We start from the raw sequence: 22,673 nt of genomic DNA, 5'->3' as shown, positions 1-22,673 counted from the left end.
GATGAATATGAAGAAGTAATTTTAAGACTGAAAAAAATCTGGAGGTACAGCTCAGTGGTTATCAAGCAATCACAAAGCCCTTGTTGGATCCTTGGCACCACAAAGAAAAAAACAAAACAAGACAAAATATAAGAACAAAACCAAGTCAACAAAACACCCCTCCCGAAATAAGCTGAAGGTTATGATTTTAACCCAAGAATTCTTAGGCTATATCTGGTTAACCAAGCCCTTCGTTTGGTGTGGAATTGCCAGAGCAAGGTGTTGAGTTCTGCCTGTGTTATATTAATAGTTGATGGACAGGCAAAATGTTTTCTAAAAGTAGAATCCACCACAGCAAGAGGCTTAAAAACACCATCTTAGAAAACACTGCCTTAAACGCATGCTTGTTTTTAGTATGTGTTGTTTTAGAAGCTGTGAATTTGACTCCGGGGAACTATGCAGGTTCTCATTTGATTGTGATCCCAAAGTTGATCTGAGCAGCACAGTCTAGCTAACTGATATCAGCGTCACCAGGACCCAAAGGAATTACTTGTCCTATCTTGGTTGACCTTCTAGTTTGGCACACGAACTAATTCTTGGTTTTCATCTTGGAGCAGGGCATTGGTGGACCTCCAGGGGATCCAGGCCCAAAGGGATTTCAAGGAAATAAGGTAAATGTGTTAAAATTTGGAAATGGACAGGGTGCCTTTCCCTAGCACACTATGCTACTGTGTGTTATTAGGCAAGGATTGGTTAATATTTTTGAAAAGTGTCTTTGGAAATATTAGTAATTTGCAGGTGTGTGCACAGATTCACATTCAAGCACACACAGAAGGGCAGTGGCATCCTTTTATCACTGACTACGTTATTATTCAGGGGCGTTATTAACTATGAGGCATCATCCGGCATCTTTACTGTGATTCTGTCTTTTTCTTTTTTTTTTTTTTTCGGAGCTGGGGACCGAACCCAGGGCCTTGCGCTTGCTAGGCAAGTGCTCTACCACTGAGCTAAATCCCCAACCCCTGTCTTTTTCTTAATGTCTAGTATTTATGGCTCACTGGGAACTGAAGAGTGATACCGGACAGCCTGATTCCAGACATTCCAATTTTCTCCTATTAACCGTCTCCACATACAGTTTATTAGAGGACAGGATTTATGGCTGGCATAAAAACAGAAGCCAGCAGCCTTAAACGTCAGTTCCATGCTTGTAACATTCCATACATAATCCTGCATGGCAGAGAAGAGGGATGTAATAACACTCAAATATCGTCCAAAGACTCTCTAAAGTGGAGGGCGTCAAAGCACTTGGTTATAGGACTTTCTTTTCAAAAGTATCTGGCCACTTATTTGCAGAAAGCAATACTTCTATTTCCTTTTTAATTCACCTCAACTTTCAATAAATTTCATAGGTGTGATAAATATCCAGTAAATTGTCCAGAGGCTTAAGGATGGGAGTTGTGTAGGATTTTTGATGATTATTAACTGCAGAAGATGCCACCACCCATTGACTCCAGATAAGGTCATCTTTTGAGGATGGTGCTAACTTTAAGTTGTAGAGAGCAGTTGGACTGCTTTAGTGTTAATTCTCCAGGGGGAGGAAAAGGAGTGACGAGGATGTATTTTTAATGAGATAATGACAGTCTGAGATTTCCCAGGCCACTTTTAATTGGCAAATTAAAATAGAATGGGCTTCTCAGCAGGAGCAGGCTTGAGCTTCAACTAGGGAAATGTCTTTTCCAGTCCTTGCCTATGATTAATTCTCTCTGGGGAAAGGAATGGCTCTGTTGAATACTGAGTAGTTGTCATAAAATTGCTTCGACTGTAGGAAAAATCCCGACCAAAAAAAAAAAAAAAAACAAAAAAACAAACTCATTTTGACATTGAATACATATTTCTAGGAATCACTGGTCAACCAAGATGCTAATTTTTACCTTTGTAAAACAGAAGCATAAACTACAGTGTCAGGGCAGACAGAGGCTTGTAACGGTGATAAAAATTCAGAGTGTATGAGCCACAAAGAATGTGAGGGATTGTGCTGGCCTCACATTGTCATTTTGGAAAGGGAAAACAAGGCCTAGAATTGACTGGAGCACCTGAGGAGTGGAGCTGAGGAAGGGGTGGAGACAGGGGCAGGCACAGGGAAGGTACCAGGGGTAGACAGAGCTGTCAACTTCTCCAGGGACTGACAAAAAACAAGGCTACTGCTATATGGTGGATGAAGGCTATCTAATGATGGGATATGGAGACCGGTACATTAAAAAAATAACATTATGCTATCATTTTTCTTTACACTTAAACTCTCCACTTACTTTTTTTTTTTTAAAGAAATAAGCCATTTTCCTTTAGATTTTAATTCTAGTAAATCTTTGGGAGGAGAGATGATTATAATAGGATAGCCCTGTACTTGGTTTTCACGGCCTGTTCAAGAAGGAAGTCATCTTCCCCAAAATACTGGGTGATTATATCAAAGTTCCTCTCAAGAAAATGTCTTTAAACATTTTTATGTTTTATTTGTTTTGGATTTCTTTGTATGGGGAGGCTGTTTTTGAGACAGGGTCTCATGTAACCTTGGCTGACCTGAAGCTTACTAGATAGACTGGGCTGAATTTGAACTCTTAGAGAATCTCCTGTCTCTGCTGCCAAGTTGTGGGACTGAAGGTGTGTGCCACCACACTTTTCAAACAGTTTTTAAATTAAAACTGTAAAATTTAGTTGGGGTAAATTATACTGTCCCCGCCAGTGGGGACCCAGTTATTCAGGGTCCCGAAGAGGCTTTCTACCTGTGGGCCAAATGGGGGTGAAGAGAAGGAGACCAAACAAAAGTTCTGTTGTCAAGGTCTCATTTATTGGGATGAACGTTACAGCTTTTAAGGCTTTCAGGTAGGGGGAGTGACCTTTGTGAAACATGAAGGAAGGGGAGATGAGGGTATAGGTAGTGATAGTTGGAGGCAAAGAGGTCAGGCGGTAGACAATGAGGTCAGGTGGTAGACACAGGGTGTTGACTCAGGAGATAACTGGTATCTGCTTGAGCTGAGGCATCCCTTGAATGTTATCTTCCTGTGCCGTAAATTCATGGGAGAGGCCTCTGTCTAACAATCTTAAGACTTATGGCAGTCATCTTAGGGGTGAATATCTGTGGCCTAACAGCCCAGAGTCACCTAGCCACTTTGAGCCATGCAGTCAAAAAGCAGCTAGGCCTAAATTCAATATGGCTCCGTACATTATACATGACGTAAAGTCACTTAGTTTCTTTTCTTCTACCTTCTCTCCCTCCTTCTCTTTCTACCCTTCTGCATTTTTCCTAACTGTTTCTGGTCTTCTCCCCTCCCCCACTATTTTCTCTATTATCCTGAACCCTGGTTGCCCTTGAACTTGGATCTTCCTGCCTCTAACACAGAGTGTGCTGCTTATGAAAAGCTACCAATTTCAGCTAGGCTCATAATTCTAGCTACTTCAGAGGACATGGTAGGAAGACCACAAGGCCAGTTTTCTAAGACTGTGTTTCAAAATAAAAAATAAAAATAAATGAAAGGAAAGTGAGAGAATTTAGCTGCAGTTCAGTGACAAAGCACTTACTTAATCAAGGCTTTGGTTCAAATCCCCAGCATCAGCACCCCCCTCCCCCCCCAACACACACACGTACACACACACACTCATAGATACACTCTCATACACACAAACATACACACTCAAACACACATACACAAACACAAACATACACACATATATACACTCATACACAAACATTCACACACACACACACACACACACACACACACACACACACACACACACCACACTTCTTGAGAATGTGTTGGGTATTACTTGGAGGTAGAAATGAGTTTCCCTGTCTGTCTTTAGTTGTATTTCTCATTTCCAGTAATACATTTAGTGGGCTCTTAATTTCTTCTCCTCCTTCTCCTTTTCCTTCCCCTCCTATCCTCCTCTTCTTATTCCCTTCTATTTATTTTCATGTGTATGATGATTTGCCTATATGTATGTATGTGCACCATGTATATGACTTTTGCCTTGCATAGACCAGAAGAAGACACACATTCCTCTGGAACTGGAGTTACAAGCAGTTGTGAGATGCCGCATGGGTGCTGGGAACCGAATCAGGATCCTCTGCAAGGGTGCTCTTAACTACTGGGCTGTTTCTCTAGTGCTTGGTCTCTTAATTTTTGTCTTGGAAATATTAATACTTTGTCTTATTTCTTAATATCTGGGGGATCTGTTAGCCAAAGATTATGCCACATTGATTGATAGCTAATGTTTTTTTTTTCCAATCTTAAACATTTGTGTGTCTATTATCTTGAGAGTACAGTTTTGGGGAACGATCCTATCTTGCCTCTTGGGATGTGCTTCTAAATTATGAACATGTAATAAGCTGTTTTGTTCTTTCTAGTGAGAATTCTGGAATTTTGGTTTGTTTAAAACACACAAAGAGATTATGTTTTTATCTTAATTCCAGGTGTGGAAGCATGGCCTGCTGTGCAGTAGCTGACTGAGATTTGCCTTATGCTCTGGCAGAGGCATGGTTTTGCCAGTTAGCTTCTACCATTGTATGATGTTTGGGATTCTGTGAATTTTTCAGAGGGATATAAATGCTAGAGCCGATGATAGGTGTGACTGTTGGTTGGTGGCTGTTCAAGGGGGTTAGTTGAGACTTGTTAGCAGTCATGTTCAAAGAAGAAGAAAGAGGTCTCTCTCTCTCTCTCTCTCTCTCTCTCTCTGTCTCTGTCTGTCTCTCTCTCTCTCTCTCTCCCTCCCTCCCTCCTATCCTTCATTCTCTTCTATTTAGTGATGGGGTGGAACCGGGGGGGGGGAGGGGACTCACAAAGTAGTAAAAATCAGCTTCAAACAAAGAAGAAATTAGATGCAGATCTTTGTCTCTGCCTTTCTCTCTCTCTCTCTCTCTCTCTCTCTCTCTCTCTCTCTCTCTCTCCCATCTATCTATCCTTGTATCTATCTTTCTCTTCCCTCTCTCCTTCTTTTGCTCCTATCTAGTGATTGGGATGAAACGAGGTTGGGGAAGAAGAACCCACAAAGTAGCAAAGGCAATTTAGTTCTTCTGTCTCGAAATAATGGCATATCAAATGGTGATTTCTTCTCATACATTATTTTGTTCAAAAAATTTTAAAGAAATTGATGTTGGAATCTATGCATAAAATCTGTATTTTCTAATGGACATGGGCAAAATTATTGATTCTCACACTTTGACAATCATGGATAACATTGTATATTTCTTTTGTGACATATATATAGTTCTTAATATGCAACTGCCAATATTGCCTTCTGAGACATGAACTATTCTTATCATCATTATACAAATTAAGCTTCTGAGGTTCCAAGATTGTAAACAATAATGGTTTCAGGCCTTTTGATCCAGAAAACATCAGCACCTGGAAGGTAAAGTGTGCGATTACCCATGATATGCTATTTATCCTCCTTCAGAAAAATAAATGCTGAATTTCATGAAGAGTTGGCCTGAGACCAATGTGTTTCTCATAGAAAATATGGAAATTACACCTAAGTCCTCATACAGTCCATTTTGGCTTTGAGAAACTGTTTGTTGAAAGGATATTTCTGCTTGTCTTTAATGTTCATGCGAAGTCATAGGAAAGAAAGAATGAAATCGCTTAGAAAAAAGAAACTGTGCTAACTATTTTCAAGCACTGCATCTCTAATAGACCAAAAACAGAAATTCTATACTTAAAACATTCACAAAGATTCCGTGAGAGTTTCTAGAAGGGGCCTGTCTATGGCTTTGCATTTATGAATGGTCTCTCTCATGAACTACAATCACTGTTTGTTGTTCTGGGGTTGGATTTTCTTCATCAAAGGTCTCCTCACCCCAGAAAAGGTGGCCAAAGAACAAAAAGGAAAAAAAATAGCATGTGCTAAATCAGGAAAAATGTGCCTCTGGCCCAGTTTCACCAATCATTGCTGCCATTAATACTTTCCACATGGAAACTAACTCCTGTTCTGCCCTGAATGCCCTTGTTGCCTTAGCAACAAACTACAGATAGTTTTCAAAAGGAAGCCTTGGTTCGGAGGCCTCTCAGGCTCTCCCACTCACAAGGATCATAGTTCTCAGAAGAACATCCCAACGGATCTTTTAAATTGTTAAAAGTGTAATTACGGAAGTGCCCAAGAAGCCTTCTTCTGGGACCAAGCTGAACTTGTAACTAAAAGGAGACTGGAGCCCTTTGGATACAGAACCGCTGACTTTCCCAAGGCTGTTGTGGTTGGCCCAGGCTGTAATAACAGCCTGCTACCAATGGGCCCTCTGCTACCTAGCTAGAAAGGGTCAAGATCGGAAGACCTTACAAATTTGTTCAATCATAACTCTGAACAAACTAGCACAGTGGGTGATACAAAACTAAACGGCCCATTCTTACTAGATCTTGAGACTTTTCTGAGGTTGTTTCCAAGGGACATTTCTTTCTCAAATCTCATGCAAACCTGCTTTTTCTAAAACTATGCCTGAGGTGAAGGACTGCATTGTGGAATGTGTAGGAAATGGCCTGTGACACCCACAGCAGAGCTCTGGAGGTCAGAGCTGGAAGAGCAGGTGACTGCCCTGGTGCCTCTTACAAGGAAAAGTTCCACGTGGCAAACTATTTACATTGTGCTATTAGTACTCTATGGCATTCATTTATCTTCAGAAAGAGCTGTCTTCGATATCCCACCTTGCACAGAATATCCACAATATTTGGAGACCCACAAATATCTAGGATACCCACAATATTTCCCAAAGGATTTTTTCCCTTAGGTTTTCTTCTTGCTCTTTACTTTCAAGTATAAGAAAAACAAAATATTCTTACATAAGAAACTTAGTCTTTATGTTCAGGTTAGCTCCTGAGATGCTAAGAAAACTCTAGAAATCAGGAGTGGGCAGTGGGCAGTGCAGGGAATTGACTGACAGTTTGAAACGGCCAAGGATATTACTCCTCTAACCCTACAAATGGGGCAGAACAGGGTAGTGTAGTGTATATTAAAGTATCCATAAAGTGCTTGTACAGACTCCTCAAAGTGTTAAGAGGACATGACATGTATGACTTAGAGTCCTATGTTTTCTATAATATTTTAGTATTTTACTGAAGACCCAGTTTTGAAAATGGGTTAACTTTAGTTATTATTAAACACTTGATTTGGCCCCAAATTAGTTTAGTATCTCTAGGAGGTTAACCTCTTAAACATGACTAATATTTACAGTTGTGGTTTGAAAATAGATAAATACCATAATAAGAAAAAGTTAAAGAATTTTAGATTTCTTCTCAATCAAGAGTGGTGTTTAGATTTATTTTAAAGTCTCAAACAACTAACTCATTGATTTCAACTCTTTACCAACTATAGTTTGTAACATGATGTATAATATCATAACTTGATGTATGGTAAAACTTACGTAGAGTCTGCAATTCCTAGTAAAAATAATCAGAAGGATTTTAGGATTCACAATTCTCTAACCACATTGGTGGTATTTTTGGCTTCATGGAAAATAGTTTTAAAATACCACGTGAACACACCAGTTTCAGCATTGTGCTCCCTGGCTCTCAGAGGGCTGATCAATCTGAACAAGGTTGTGATGTGCATAGAAAGCAGCCCTTTATCATTTTTGTTATAAATATTTGTTGAATGAAGAGTATTGGCCAAACTTTGTGACTCTTTTGCCTTCAGAGATGTAGAAGTCTAAATGTTGCTTCTGTTCCAAGCCTAATTAAATGGGAAGAATAGCAATTCAGCAGTTCCCGATGTGGAAAGAGCTTTGACTTGCATGAACATCTGCTCACAAGGAATTTAAGCAAGCTTATTAATTCATCTGATGTGAGCCAACTGACACTGACCACTTGAAAGGGTTGTCAGATCATGTAGGACTTTAGCCAATGACTTCAAGTCGGATGATTTTCATGCTTACATCTCTTGATCCTATGGCTTCAGCTGCTGGGGTAGACTGTGTGTATATATGTGCATGTGTATCTATGCAGTTAGTGCCTGCCAACCCAGAGCCGTAAGACAGAGAAACTGCCAACATTTCCCAGGATATTTCTCATACACCTAGTTAGATTGAGCACTAGATGGAACAGACCCAGCCATGTGCTCATAGGAATGCCACAGTTTTTATAATTACGACAGTATCATTAATTCAAGTACATCGCAGTAGCAACTTTGCAGGGAGATGTTAAGTTCACCTAAGGATAAGGCATCTTATTAAAATTGTAATGTATACATAGCCTATTATAATTTGAACCATCAAGGAAAATCCTTCATAATTCAACATGCTACTAATGCTATCAAAGAGGTACTATTATTTATAGTTTAATTTTTAAAAATCATTTTAGTGAGTCCTATGCTGTGGACCAAACAATATCTCCTCCTTCTAGCCTTGAAGAAATGTGTCTTAAAGAAACATATCACACTGTCAGATTAATTACCCCTTTCCAATCAATGATTATGTTGCCACAGGAACAGAAAATATCCAACTTGAATATCACAGCAATTTACTTTGTGCAGGAGAAACCAAAACTGTACATTAGAGGCACAGTTCTAAAACTCTCTCCTGAATGCTTTCCACCTGTCTTAGTGAGAGAGACACACAATCCTCTAACTTTTGTAGTGTGAGGGGTCATGGCTTTGCAACCAAATGGCCTTTGTATGACCTCTCATTTCTACTTGAGCACCGTGATCCAGCACTGACGGCTACAGTTACCGAATATAGCAATACTGTGGATTACTTGCAGTTTTTACCAGCTCTTGGTTATTATAAAATATTTACTTTGGAAAACACAAATTGGTAGATGTGTGAGCTGTGGTTGAGTACATGGTATTTTAAATACGAATTTGAAATAATGATGGTTCCACAATCAATACAGTTTGAGTTTATATGTAAAGTTATAGTATATAATCACAGTATTGCCAACTGTAATTTACACAAAGTTTTTCGCTGATGCAGTGATTATGCTGTAGATTCTATGTACCCAAAATAGAAGGTGAGCTGATTTGTATAAGTTCTGTTTCCTCTTGGCTTGCATTTCACCGTATCTGTCTTGTCTTCCTCTTATAGATCTTCAATTGTGAATATATTATAACTCTGACATTTGTACTTTACACCCTGTTGCTAAAGATCAATTGAGTTTTAAAATTCTTTAAAAGTTAAAAGTCTGTGACTTTATGAAGCAGTTAGATACAGTAGTTAAGGGCACCATTTCTGAAGCTGGACTCTGAAGTTGAATGCGGTGGTAGGTTTTATTAGCTGAGCCATTTGGTTTGCTAATTTGCTTCCCTGTGACTCAGCTTTGCCATCCATGTTCTGGGTTAATAAAAGATGCAAGACATATGTGAATTAATATAAGCAAAACATTCCATATAGGATCTGTCCTGGAGTGAATCCTACGTGTGCTGGCAAGTTTTATCAAGCAACTGACCCTTTTGACAGTCTTCCTCACAGCATCACAGATCAAGTCTATACCACTATTTTTCCTCAAAGTATTTATCACACAAAACTTCCTCTGGAACAAGAGAAATGACGGCCTCCAATGGAGAACAACTCAAATATACATGATAAATATTGAATTCCCTGTGTCCTCCTCCCTACTTGGCCAGAAGGCCAAAAATAATGCCTTTATTGTCTTGTCCCCTAAGTCTCTGAACAAACCTTTTACTGGGTTTCAATTAAAGATGTAGCTTGGCCACATTTTAACCATTTTAGTCACAGTTATCCTTCTCCATTTTGAAAGCAAGAGAACATTTGTCACAGACTCATTTGAGTTAGTGTCACTTCTAACTCAGAAATGACTCAAAGACATTGTCAAACCATCTTTCCAGTGGTGAAAAGGGCCCGAGGGATGGTTAAATTGTTCATAACTGTATTGCATTTTGATGGATTGGGCAGAACTTTCATTGTTTGCTATCTTAGAGAAAGGAAGGGTTTGCTTTACTTAGATTCACTTAGGTACATAAGTGTTGGGTTTTCTTTGGCTAAACTTTCCTAAAAATGTAAGCTTAGGCTCATTGTACTTTTAGTTGCAAAAAAATCTGTTAATTTTGTCTAGGTGAATTTGAAGGAGAAACTATGGAGTAGTCACTTAGCATTATTATGAAATATTAATTTATGTATATAGACCAGTTAAGTAGCTCTGAAGGAGAATTCCCAGATCCATAACTTCTCCATGATCTGACCAGGAATTCATGTAATACCGGGTCCCTTAAGATACCCAGTAAATGTCTGTTGCTTGGGAGATTGTATGAATAATGCTAATCAGCTAAGCACTGAGAAACCAAAGGGGAACAAAATCCAAACATCCTCTTCTCAGACTTGGAACGGGGATTTGGATCACAATAACACACTAGAGTTGCAGAAAAAAAAATAGTGCTCTCAATATTGCAGTAAATTTCATCTGATCAGAGAACTCTCCCATAAGCATGGGGCTTAAAATATGATCTGAGAGCCATAAGAACACCCAAGATAGAGAGGGCAATGTGGTCTAAGACCTTATGACTGAAAGGAACAGGTCATGCACAAGGAACTGAATGAAGGTCATTGCCACTAGTAAAGTGGTGATTGTGACCTGGAGCAAAGAGGCTACATGGACACTCTATGGAGCATCTTGCATGGGAGCCCTGCTTTATCATGACAGCAAAAAGAAAAGGCCTCAAAACCTCTTTTCAGAATAAAATTAAAATGAAAACTTTTCTAGTAGCAATGGAGGAATCAAATTGGAGGGTCCTAGAATTATTGTAAGTTGACTGTTAAGGATGCTGCTGTGGTTTGAATAAACAATATTAACCTTGTGGGTATTATAGAGATAGATGAATTCAGGTCAGATTTTAGAGTCATGCTGACAATTGTCTATTATTTTATTTGGTGGAAGAATGACTTCTGAGTTCTGGTTTGACACTAGAGGGATGGACCGTGGAGACATTACATAGATGGGGACACTAGAGCATAGCCAGGCCTAGAAGAGAAATGGACTTAGTAGGTCTTTAGAAATGGCTAGGTCTTCTTGCAGTTCTTGATTTCCCTAATTTCTGTGAAGATGTTTTTGGTAGATTTCTACCTGTGGGTTACTATTGGTACTGTCCATGGTTCTGAACCAAGTCTCTGGCCTTTTTAATCTCTCCAAAACTCATAGCCATAGGAGGTTCTTGAGCACTTTGAGTGTGTTTTATGCAGTTGAAGTTTCTTCAAGTTTAAGGTAAACATGAACTTCAAAAGCCGCAGTGAAATAATAAAAAGCATAATCACTAATATTTTAAAGTATTGATAACATTGAAATACTATTTCAGTTAATAAATAAAACAGTTATTAATGACTATTAATTTATTTCTACTTGCTTTCTTAGTGGAGTTACTAGAGAATTTAAAATTATATCTGGGGCTTGCTGTATAATTTTCACTGGGCACTTGTTTTTTGATGAGACCCTAGTGCCCCCTTATTCCTGGCTCCTGGAGCCTGGGTTTCATGCTGATGAAAGAACATCTCCCATCATTCCCTGCTCTTCTACTTTTATTTATCTGCACTGCAGTTGACAATTGCTACCTCTTTGCTCATCTCACACATCTCTGCTACTGCAATAAACTTTTCAAAATCCCTTGAGGCAGAATTAAACATTTCTTCACCGGATATTTGTTGAACACAGGGGCTTGTAGCATTTGGTCAATAAAGTGCAGTTGAACAATAATCGAATGGTTGCATAGTAAACAACTACCATATATGCTTGTATATATGACTTGGAAATTTTACAGACAACATTTTGAAGCCTTTCTACAGCCCTGTAAGGTACATATAACCATCCTCATTTTGCAGTTTGGAATCTCATAAAGTCTCTAATATTGCAAATGAAAGAACTAAGTCCACTGAACTAAATGACTCCAAAGCCATTTATTTTCTATGTGATTCTGTGCATAATGAAAAGTGGGCTCAAAGTGAAGATTATATTCTTCCACTCTGAAAGGAGGGGAAATACCATTTCCCAGGATTGTTTAAAGAATAAATAAAATAATGCGTATGAAGTGTCGGGCAATGTTTATAAAGAGTAGATTTTATTTCACACTGGATTCTTCTCTTGAGACTCAGAGCATTTGTAATTTCTGAGCAGGATCAGAATAAGTGAATGTGGAGGACCTGACTTTCTCATTGCCCCACACAGGCTCATTCTCCCATTTACATGGAGGGCATAAAATAAACCTCTATGGGGTGATATATCTTAACTAGTTCTCTTTTAATACTTGTTTGTGGGAAGTCATTCTGGTGGTCAAGAAAATAAAACAGAGAACTTCCAAGTATAGTTAGTATTTCAGGTACATTGTTTTTTTTTTTTTTTTTTTTTGGTTCTTTTTTTTCGGAGCTGGGGACTGAACCCAGGGCCTTGCGCTTCCTAGGCAAGCGCTCTACCACTGAGCTAAATCCCCAACCCCTCAGGTACATTGTTTATGCACGTGTGTACCAGCACATGTGCTGGTTATGGCTGGCAGGAATAATACATAGAGAGTATTAAGTCTGGAGTCTTACCTGGTCTGTGTTGTTTTGGTGAATTCCAAGAGAACAATTCTGAGTGCAGATTCCTCGGAATGTGTTGTCTTACCAAAGCAACATGTCTCATAATGAGTGTCACTTTCTTTACCACATGAATTTTTTTAGGAAAAGAGAAAGGAAAATGCAGAGAAAATAAACATTAAGTCTTTGTTACTACTTATTTACGGGTCCTATGTTGTGATATCAATCTCCTGGGAATGGCGTTTAAGATAGTAGCCTGTGGAGATGTGTTACTCATGGGCCATGGGCCGTGTTCCAGTAAGGGAAAGCAATCCTTCCATAGTCTTCACATCCCTGCAGTTCCTTTGAGAAGTAGAATGAAGCAATCTCCATTGCTATTGGTGCTTGGCTAGTGAGAGCTCTGGGTTTAAGGGCAAGGTGCTTCTTTTCTTTCTGAGGCTCTTGGCTCACTCTTTTCAAGGTAACCACTAAGCCAATTCACTGACAATAGTTAGAAGAAAATCTCTTGACAACCCAGGCAGTGGTTTATTTCCAATCAAACTTTCAGATAAACACTAAACAGGATAAAGCTTCCACCACTCACAGTAACTCACATTTCCCTGAAGTGGTTAGCGTAAATGTCGTCTTCTGACCTGGTGTGCAACAAAGCTGTGTTTAAAAAGAACAAAATAGAATATATGAGCCTAAGGTTTTCTATTAGTGTTTCATTTTAATGTTCTTTCTAAAATTTGTCTTCTAAATTTAAAGAAGCAAATATCAAAGGAAAACATGTTTTAAAAATGATTATCCAAGCAACAAGGTAATACCTAAAAATTATAAAAATTGACTTAAGGACAACATTAACAAGGTAACTCCTGAATTATCTCCCAAAATAAGGCATTTAGCTAAAGCAAGTAAACAAAATACCCAAAAGTCAAAACTAAGCAAAATAAACCTATTCCAATAAATATCTGTTTGAAATATTAAAGCTGTTTTAACATTTTTAACACATTCTTCTTTTCATAGAATGATTAACATTTTTTCTTGATAGTATTTCTAAAAGAATAGGTCATCTTGCACCAATATGAGTAGAAGTATTTTATCCTGTAAAAACTAGCTATATTTATTTTAAATATATTTGCTATTTAATAAGACTCTTTGGACTTAAACCATGCACCATTTGAGGATTTGTTGATTATTGCGATAAGTCAGAAAATAAAAAGTGCTTGAAATTCTACTTGTATTTAGTATTTTCCCTAGGTGCTGCTTTTGGTGCATATGTGTGTTGGGGTGAGGGAGGCAATAAACCTTTATCTTCTTCAGAGAAAACGCCCATGCTAGATTTAAAAACTAAATGAAGACCATGTCTTAACATCTTTGTATTTACTACATGGTCTCCATAGAGCAAGTATAGAGTGTCCCTTTATGTGGACTCTGTGGCTATCCACACGGGGCTCATAGAGCATACACGTTGGCTGGAAAGTATCAGAAGTATAAGTATCAAAAGGAAACACTCTTTAGAGAAAGAAAATTTGGTATCTCCAGGACTCCGAGTCTTTTCTCACCCTCGCTTATATTTTGAGATTAAAAAAATATGATTCAAATTTAGTATGAATTTTTATGTCTGGTATGAAAAGAAAGAGAGAATTTTCATGGATAAGAACATGTATAGTAAGAATGACCTTTAGCTTCCTGATGGAAAACATTTAGAGAGAACAGAAACCACTGTAGAATTTCAAAAGGAAGAAATTCCATTTGAGCTGCCAGATTGACTTTTCTCAATAGCATAAACAGCAGATGCTGTGAATGCCAAAGGACTATGACCTCTGACCCTGATGTTCACACAGATGTCCTTTGTTTTAATTCATTTTGTGTCTGGATGTATGTTTTGGGGAGTTTCCTTTTTCCTTAACTTGGTGAAGTCTGGTCTTGGTTCATGTCTCACGTTGCCTCTTGCAAGCATGAAGAGAAATCTTTAATATAGATGAAGCCTGGCCTTGAGCATGAGAGTGGGTAGAAATACTCATTAGTATAAATAAGTGGGTCATTTATGCAGACAAAAACTTGGAGAAGATACTAAAATTAATCAAAGTAATAGAAAGTTAATTTTAAACTTTTATATGTATGTTTTAAGATGCATGACAGATTTTTTTATAACGAAGACGTATTACTTTGAGAGCAGGAACAATTTGGCATTATACAAAAGGCAATGTGGGTCTTTTAACCCATCATTATTTCCCAGGACTAGAGGCCTGAGTCACCAGAGGAAGTACATACGAGTGTCAGTGAGCTGTGAGCTGGACACCCAGGCCAGGTAGCCTGCCTGGACTCGGGTTTCTCTCCTGACACGAGGAGCCGTGAGTGGTTTGGTATCGTCCAGGTCTAGCATGCCTAAGTTCACTTATGGTCCCACCACAGAGTGGGCTGTATTACTTGAAAATGCTCTCACTTTGAGCAACAGAAACCTTGACTAAACATGACAAAGCTAAACCAATCAATAATAATAGGATTAATTGGGCATCATACTACATCTTTTGAGAGCAAAATATAGCTTCCTATTGGCTTGAATAGTAAAGGTGAGAGAGATAGTCATTGAGTAGGGACCAGAACGTATCTGTCAGAGCACTCAAAATAGATTTGTGGAATGCACGAAAAGGCTGTATTATGACCCTCATAGGTAAAGATAGTTCCTTTCTCTCTTTCTTCCTTTCATTGTACCTTCCTACATAAAGACTTTTAAAATCAATATGACTGAACGAATATAAAAAATGAATCTAGGTGGGATCAATTACCATATATTCATTAATAGTTTATTTTTATTATGTTTTAAAATATATTTAAATTCTATTTAAAAACTAGAGATAACTGAGGGCAGGGACTGTGTTCTAGACCACTGTTGTTCTCAGAACTCCCATTGCAACACTATATACCTAAGAACTGCTCAACTGTGGAGCTGACCTAACAATCCCCTTTTTTCTATTCTAGGGTGAGCCAGGTCCTCCTGGTCCTTATGGTCCTCCAGGAGCCCCTGGTATTGGACAGCAAGGTGTTAAGGTAAAGATATTTGCTTCTTTATCCGTAGATAACTATTGAATTTATATGGGACTTGGAAAGAAGGGCATAAGTTCTCTTCAGCACTTTCCTGCAGCAGTTGCAAACATTTTGGGTCTTTGGACAATGCAGCATCCTGGTCTGGGACAATTAGCATAAGAATACTCAAGATATTGGACTGGATTGGAATGAAAACTTTGTGTGTCTCCAAATACACAGTCTCTGATAATGTACAGGCGGTTCTGTTGGGTTCCTTGGGCTGTAAACGCTAATGTGCAAATACACTATTGAGAAGTGTGTGGTATCTTAACATGTAAACCTACCACCTGCTCACATTATGTAAACAGAAACTAGAGGTCCAAAATGCTGAGCAAGTAAATGCTGCCATGAAGATTTATAGGGAATTGGTAGGGAGCGTCCCGGGATGCTCTGGGTCACACAGAACATATGAGAGAGCAGAGGTTCATACTGATTTTTAAATGGACTTTCAGGATCATAAGACTTTAATACAGAGCTGAAAGGGAGCAGCCCTAATTCAGGATGCCTAGAAGGTAATCAAGTGCACAGCATTTCAGCAATCAGGATACACAGACTCCAGGGAAGGTGGGACTTCAATGGGCAGAGTCCCATTGTTAGAGGAGAAGAGGTTTCTGATCAAGCATGAAGCAGAGCTTAAGGAGAGGTGAAAGTGGATAGGGAAGGGGTGACATCTTAGGATAGTGGCAGGGAATAGCACATATTTTATCTTGGCCATCCCTGTTTCTACACTATCATTTGTAAGTGCAGAGATAATCGAGTTGCATTTAAACAAGAGCTGGTGAACATTTTAGGACAATTTGTTTGCTTCAATTCACACCAGCCTCCTCCGAATGGTTCTTAATGTTCCCGAATATGAACAGTGTGGCTATTTTGTTGTTTATCCCGGTTGAAATCTCCAGCTCACTTCATATCATCTTATTTATTTAATAACTCGCCCCGTAACTACTTTTCCTGTCTCAGGGTGAAAGGGGCCAGGAAGGAAGGACAGGAGCTCCAGGACCGATTGGAATTGGTGAACCCGGACAGCCAGTAAGTGGCAAACGCTGCAAGAGGAGTAAAGTGGGAGAGTATGGTTCTTGCATGTTCATTCTGGTAAAGAGAAACACCCAAGTGACTCTACTGGGCATATTTTTATGTTAAAAGTCCATTAATAGTAGAAGTATGTAAGAATGAGGTCCACATTACTTTTCATGCTTGAAATATGGCTACATGTATATATACATGCATATGCACATACATGTGCGTAGGATGTTTTCAACTCGTGTTTCCTCACTGTAATATCTTCTCAGATTACTTAGCTTGGTAAAATGAAAGGGTTCTGAGGTGACAACGTTCCCAGGAGGTGACAGATCTGGATTGAAGTCTCCGGTCTACACATGGTCGTTGGTACCACTGTAGCCCTGAGAACAGTGGAGGCTAGCACCAGAGGCTGAGCAGCTCATTATGTAATCCTTGAGAGCGCTCTAAAGTTAGGCTTGGTGATGGGACAAAGATAAAGCCTGTTTTATTCCCGGCTTCCACCTTATGGAGCTTTGAAGTTTGCTATTGTTGGAAAAGGAAAAAAGGATTCTGTCAAGAGAGATCTGAAGAGGAAATGAATAAAACATGACTCTTCTGTTATGAGGAACTTCATAACTTCTCAAGTGATTTTTATTCTGAGTAAAGAACTGGAGCTGGCTTATGGAGGCAGAAGCCAAAGCAGCCAGCCACAGCAGTAACCTCCTTACTTGGTTTTGCATTGCATATTGCCTCATGGAATCACTAACGGAAACATGTTTCTTTCCAGTACCCGTGAAGTAAACAAATGTATTGTCTGAGGTTTTGTGTTATATGAATGTGTGTGTGTGTGTGTGTGTGTGTGTGTGTGTGTGTGCATGCGCTGTGCGCCCGTGTGCCTGTGCGTGTGCACTGCACATGATTTCTGGCCTCTAATTTCTGGCATGAGACGCCCTGGAGCTAAATTGGAGCAGGTAGTTGTGACCTGTTCCAGTGTGGGTCTTGGGAACTGAACTGGAGTTTTCTGCTAGAGCAGAATGATCTCTAATTGCTGAGCTATCTCTCTAGCCCCTAATTTGATTTCTTTATAGAGTCTAGACATGAATTCCTCATTAACATTTCATCATTTCATTCTAAATAAATTATTTATTAGTGTTATTATATTTTCAGTTAACTTATATATATGTATATATATATACACATATACATATTCTTAGTTGTTTCTTACTCTTTCTACTTTATTTTCTTACTCTTATTTTATAGATAGGATCTCCTGTAGCCCAGGCTTGCCTCAAGCTTCTTATGTAGGCAAGGATGACCTTGAATTTCTGATCACCCTGCCTCTACCTCCAGAGAACTGGGATCACAGGTGTGTGCCAGCTTACCCAGTTTGTGTCGCACTGAGTCTTGGGATGCATGGATCCAAGGCAAGCACTCCACTAACTGAACTATATCCCCAGACTTTTTTTTCCACTTGGCTGATTTTTTTTTCTTTTTTAGAAACTGCATTTTTTAGTAGCCGTTTTGAGTGAAAGCATATTAGCAGTAAGCTCAGTCATTGGCTTACATATTATTTTGTGTTTTTAAAACATGAAATAGTATTGTATGTTTATATATTACACAATCAGATGAATTAATATTATAAATATTAAATATAAGTGTTAAATTTTAAATAATAATTTTAAAATAGTAACGCTTGTAAAGCGTTCATTTTGTTTATTATTCGTGTGTGTGCAGGCATGCGCACTGATAGGGTAGTTCTCTACTTTCCTCACGGGTTCTAGAGATTAAACTCAATTCATCAGAGTGGTCAGCCATCCCCTTTACCTACTAAGACTTCTCGCTGGCCCTTACCTTCTTAGCAATGATGGAATCCTGCACTGCATGTTAATTCCTCTGTATACCACCACCACTTGGGGCCCTTGAGGTGTTGGCAGTATGTTTCTAACTCTTTAGTCATTTACCCTTTATCCGGTCCACCATACTTTGCATGCAAATGAAGGCTTGTGCTTTGCTCCAAACATAGTTGCCTCTTCAGCACAGGTCCATCTGCTCTCCCCCTGTGGTCTAGGTAGAAATAGCTGGAGGGTCATCTGAGTCTATCTAGGCTGGCGCAAACTATTTCACATAACCCTGGGCAAGGCTGTGCCTTCTTCAGCTGGGCGTGGGGGGTTAGGAGGGTAGGGGGGTGGGGACGTCCCTGTATAATTCTCTCAAGGTGTCTTTAAGTGGTGGCTGTGGGGCACAAGGCTAGTGAGGCTGGATGTTTGATTGGCAATCCTCTTGTTCTAGGCAGCCAAGGTAGCAAGAGTCCAATGTTGGCTAATTACGGAGTCAGAATGCCCCAACCTTCAAGTGATTTGCTCATTTAAAGGAAATGACCATCAGGGGTGCTTAAGAACATAAAGAAGTTCTCACTAACTCTATCAGTGATTTAACAGCTTAACAGTACATAACACCTGCCCAGTGCCTCAGGGAGCAGGACACTCTCTTCTTCAGTTTTCATGGCCACAGCAACAGCTTAGAGGACAATGTATACTGTACCTCTGTGGCTTACTTGTCCTTCTGTTGGTAGCTGGAACACTTTCACAGTGTGGTCAGGACACCCAGTGCTTGTGTATTTCTCTGTTTGCCAAGCCACAGCTATGCAAATTACACTGACCTGACCTTCTGATGGCCTATGATTCAAGTGGAAAGAGAGATCATAACAAAGGTGGGACAAAGCCCAGTACAATGAATGATGCTATATCAAATGTCACAATTAAATAAATGAGTCTTGCATTTACTTAGTTTTGTAGTTATTATTTAGTGAAGTAACTCAATCACAAAAGAACCCACATGGTATGCACTCAGTGATAAGTGGATATTAGCCCCAAAGCTTGAAATACCCAATTAACCACATGAAGTTCAAGAAAAAGGAAGATCAAAGTGTGGATGTTTCAGTCCTTCTTAGAAGGGGGAACAAAATACTGAAGGGAGGAAATACGGAGACAGTGTGTGGAGTAGAGACTGAAGGAAAGGCTATCCAGAGACTGCCACACATGGGGATCCATCCCATATAAGTCACCAAACCCAGACACTATTGGGGATGCCAAGAAGTACATGCTGACAGGAGCCTGATATAGCTGTCTCCCGAAAGACTCTGCCAGAGCCTGACTAATACAGAGGCAGATGCTTGTAGCCAACCATTGGACTGATAACAGGTTCCCTAATGGAGAAGTTAGAGAAAGGACTGAAGGAGCTGAAGGGGTTTGCAACCCCATATGAAGAACAACAATATCAAGCAACCAGACTCACCAGTGCTCCCAGGGACTAAACCACCAACCAAAGAGTACACAAGAAGCAACCCATGACTCCCGTTGCATATGTAGCAGAGGATGGCCCTTTTGGGCACCAATGGAGGAGAAGCCCTTGGTCTTGTGAAGGCTTAATGCCTCAGAGTAGGGGAATGCTAGGGCGAGGAGGCCAAAGGGAGTGGGGAGGTGGGTAGGGGAGCACCCTCATGGAAGCAGGGGGAGGGGAGATGGGACAGGAAGTTTCTGGAGGGGAAACTGGAAAAGGGGATAACATTTGAAATGTAAATAAAAAATATCCAATAAAAGAAAAGAAAAAATTATTTAGAAGTAGCAGGAGGATTGGAAAAGATTCTGCTGGAATCTCTTTGCTTTTGCCTCTTCGCTTGATTATTTGTAATGATCTCAGGCTTGGTACTATTCTTGGTAACACAGCAATGTAAGCATGTGAGTAGCTGAAGTAACACTTGAGCTCTGATACCTAACTCTGAACTGTTGGTCCTCCGTGTAATTACCACTAGTGTGGCACTTATCCGGTAAGTACAAGTGACTCATAAAGATTAAATTGGCCAGGAGTCTCAGGGTAATCTCTTTGTGTATGCAAGGTTATTCAGAGTACTTTCAATAAAAAGTATGCTCTGAAGTAGAACTCTAATTACTTCCAGGTTAAAAATAAAGTAGATGACACTGTTTGAAGATAATGGCCAATTTTTACTATGTGTTAGCACACTTATCTTTAATGCTTGGTTTTATGAAGGGAAGTAATATTATAAATATAATGAGCAATCGTATTTTATTTCATTGTTAATGTCTCCATAAAGCCTTTCACTGATGAGATTGTGCTAATTAGGTTTTTGCAATATATGTATATTTGGTAAAAGCCAAATAAGTTTGCCATGGTTATAATTGCTTCTCATGGTTTTTTCCAAGGGCAGTGAGATTGTTCATGGAAGCCTTTCTGTCTTTAAAAGGTGATACACAGGTCTAGGGATGCAGTAGCTCAGTTGGTAGAATTCTTGCCTAGCATGCAGAAGGCTCTGGGTTCAATTCCCAGGACTATATTAACCCTCTGTGGTGGCTCATAGTGTATCTCAGGACTAAAGAAGTAAAGACAGAAATATCAGGAGTTCAGGGTCATCTTGGCTACAGGAATTCAGGTTCAGGGCAGTCTGGGGTACACGGCATCCTATCTAAATGAACAAACACGAATTTAGATTAAAAAATAAAATGACAGCCATTTGCAAATAAAAGTGTTCTTATAAGATGATAGTTTGCATGGATGGCTTAATAAACTGAGAGCATCATTTATCTGGTTCAAGTACCTACTGTTTCTCTTCTCTGGTTAATAACCATCTTCTTTCATGTGTACTTAGCTGAAGGACTGCAGAGCATATTAATAGTATGGAATATTACTCCAGCTTGTGGTGATTAAACCTTGGATCACTGGTTTTTAAATCACCCACGTGCCTGTGGGCATTAGCTCTGTCCCTAGGACTTGGAGTGCATAGTTTCTTAGAGTGCCGATGTTCTCGCTTTCACCTTAACTGATGACATGTTCTAAAAATTCAGAGAAGAGGCAGGAGGACTTGTTCTTGTATTTGTTCTGTTCAGTGTGCCTCTCTCCACACAGTTCAATGTCAGCCAATCTCCCACAGACCAGACTGGATTATGTCAAGACTTTCACAAAAGGACAGGTGTAGCAGTTGTGGGACTCAGATTGATTTTTTTTAATCAGTGCTAGTAAGTATGTATTGGATGATTAATACTTAGGACAGTGTTTAGCATTAGAAAGACTAAACTATTTAAACTCACCACTGTTAATGTGTGGTACCACTTACTGTTGTATCTAAATCCAAAAGTCACTGAAATTAGTTTTTAATTGTCACAAGAGACTGTTTACGCTCTGGGACCAGGAGTGGGTCAATCTGCTGTTTTAGAACCAGCACAGTTCCTTTCACCTATTGGATATTTGATGTATTAGTCAGTGTTCTCTTGCTGTGATAAAACACCATTACTAAAGAAACATGGTGGTGGTTGTGGGGTGTTTCAGTGTGCATGTTATAGTCCCTCATGAAGAGAAGGAAGGATGTAGGCTCAACCTGAAACCCGGAGGCAGGAACTGAAGCAGAGGTCATGGAGTCAACGTTGTTTACTTGGCTTGTCCTCCATGTCTGCTCAGAAATGCTTTCTTATACAATTTGGGACAGCCTGTCCAGTGGTAGCAACAACCCTAGTGGGCAGGGTCCATGACATCAATAATTAATTAAAAAAACCACCCCTGCAGACATGCCTTAAGTGTAATATTATGAAGCAATCCCCCAGTTGAACTTTTTTAAAGTGACTCCGGTTTGTATCAAGTAGACAAAAATTAACTCACTCAAATGTCCCCTTGTCAACGTGATACACAAACACCACTATAAATCTCTGTAGCAGAGACCTAAGAATTGTTGAAGTTATGGGAAAAACCTGATGCCTGGTTACCATGTGGTCAGGTTGGAGTTCCTGAAGAGGTTAGGAGGCAATGGTAAAGTACAGTCTCAGTAGCCATGGAAGCCTCAGGATTGACAGGTCATGGAAAGAAGTGGAGGGTTGATACTTGGTGGCAAGGTTGGGGTCCCCGAAGAGGCCTGGAGAGGCCATTGGTAAAAGTGAAGCCTCTGTTGCTGTGGAGCCCCTACTGTATTAGAGATGGTGTGACAGTGGCATGAACACTGAGGATAGCAGCAGGTGTGGAGTGGAGCTGGCCTGAGCCTCAGAGACATCTGTGTGTGCTATGATGGCAGAGCTGGAGGGGTTGGACTGCCTATGTCCTTTGGGATCCAGAAGATCACAAGTGACAA

The 22,673-nt window shown here is 39.6% G+C and overlaps 1 protein-coding gene across 2 annotated transcripts in view; it reads left to right on the top strand.

Annotated features, from left to right (window-relative positions):
• The window catches only part of Col28a1 (collagen type XXVIII alpha 1 chain), a 153,133-nt gene that overhangs the window by 26,604 nt on the left and 103,856 nt on the right, over positions 1 to 22,673 (top strand). For both annotated transcript variants that reach the window (XM_039108604.2, XM_039108605.1), the window contains 3 exons: positions 597 to 650; positions 15,440 to 15,508; positions 16,505 to 16,573. In XM_039108604.2, coding sequence (XP_038964532.1) covers positions 597 to 650; positions 15,440 to 15,508; positions 16,505 to 16,573 — 192 coding nt within the window. The remainder of the gene's footprint in view (positions 1 to 596; positions 651 to 15,439; positions 15,509 to 16,504; positions 16,574 to 22,673) is intronic.

Source organism: Rattus norvegicus, chromosome 4 (assembly GCF_036323735.1).
Source record: "Rattus norvegicus strain BN/NHsdMcwi chromosome 4, GRCr8, whole genome shotgun sequence".
NCBI lineage: Eukaryota > Metazoa > Chordata > Mammalia > Rodentia > Muridae > Rattus > Rattus norvegicus.
This window is presented reverse-complemented; position numbering and strand designations above follow the sequence as displayed.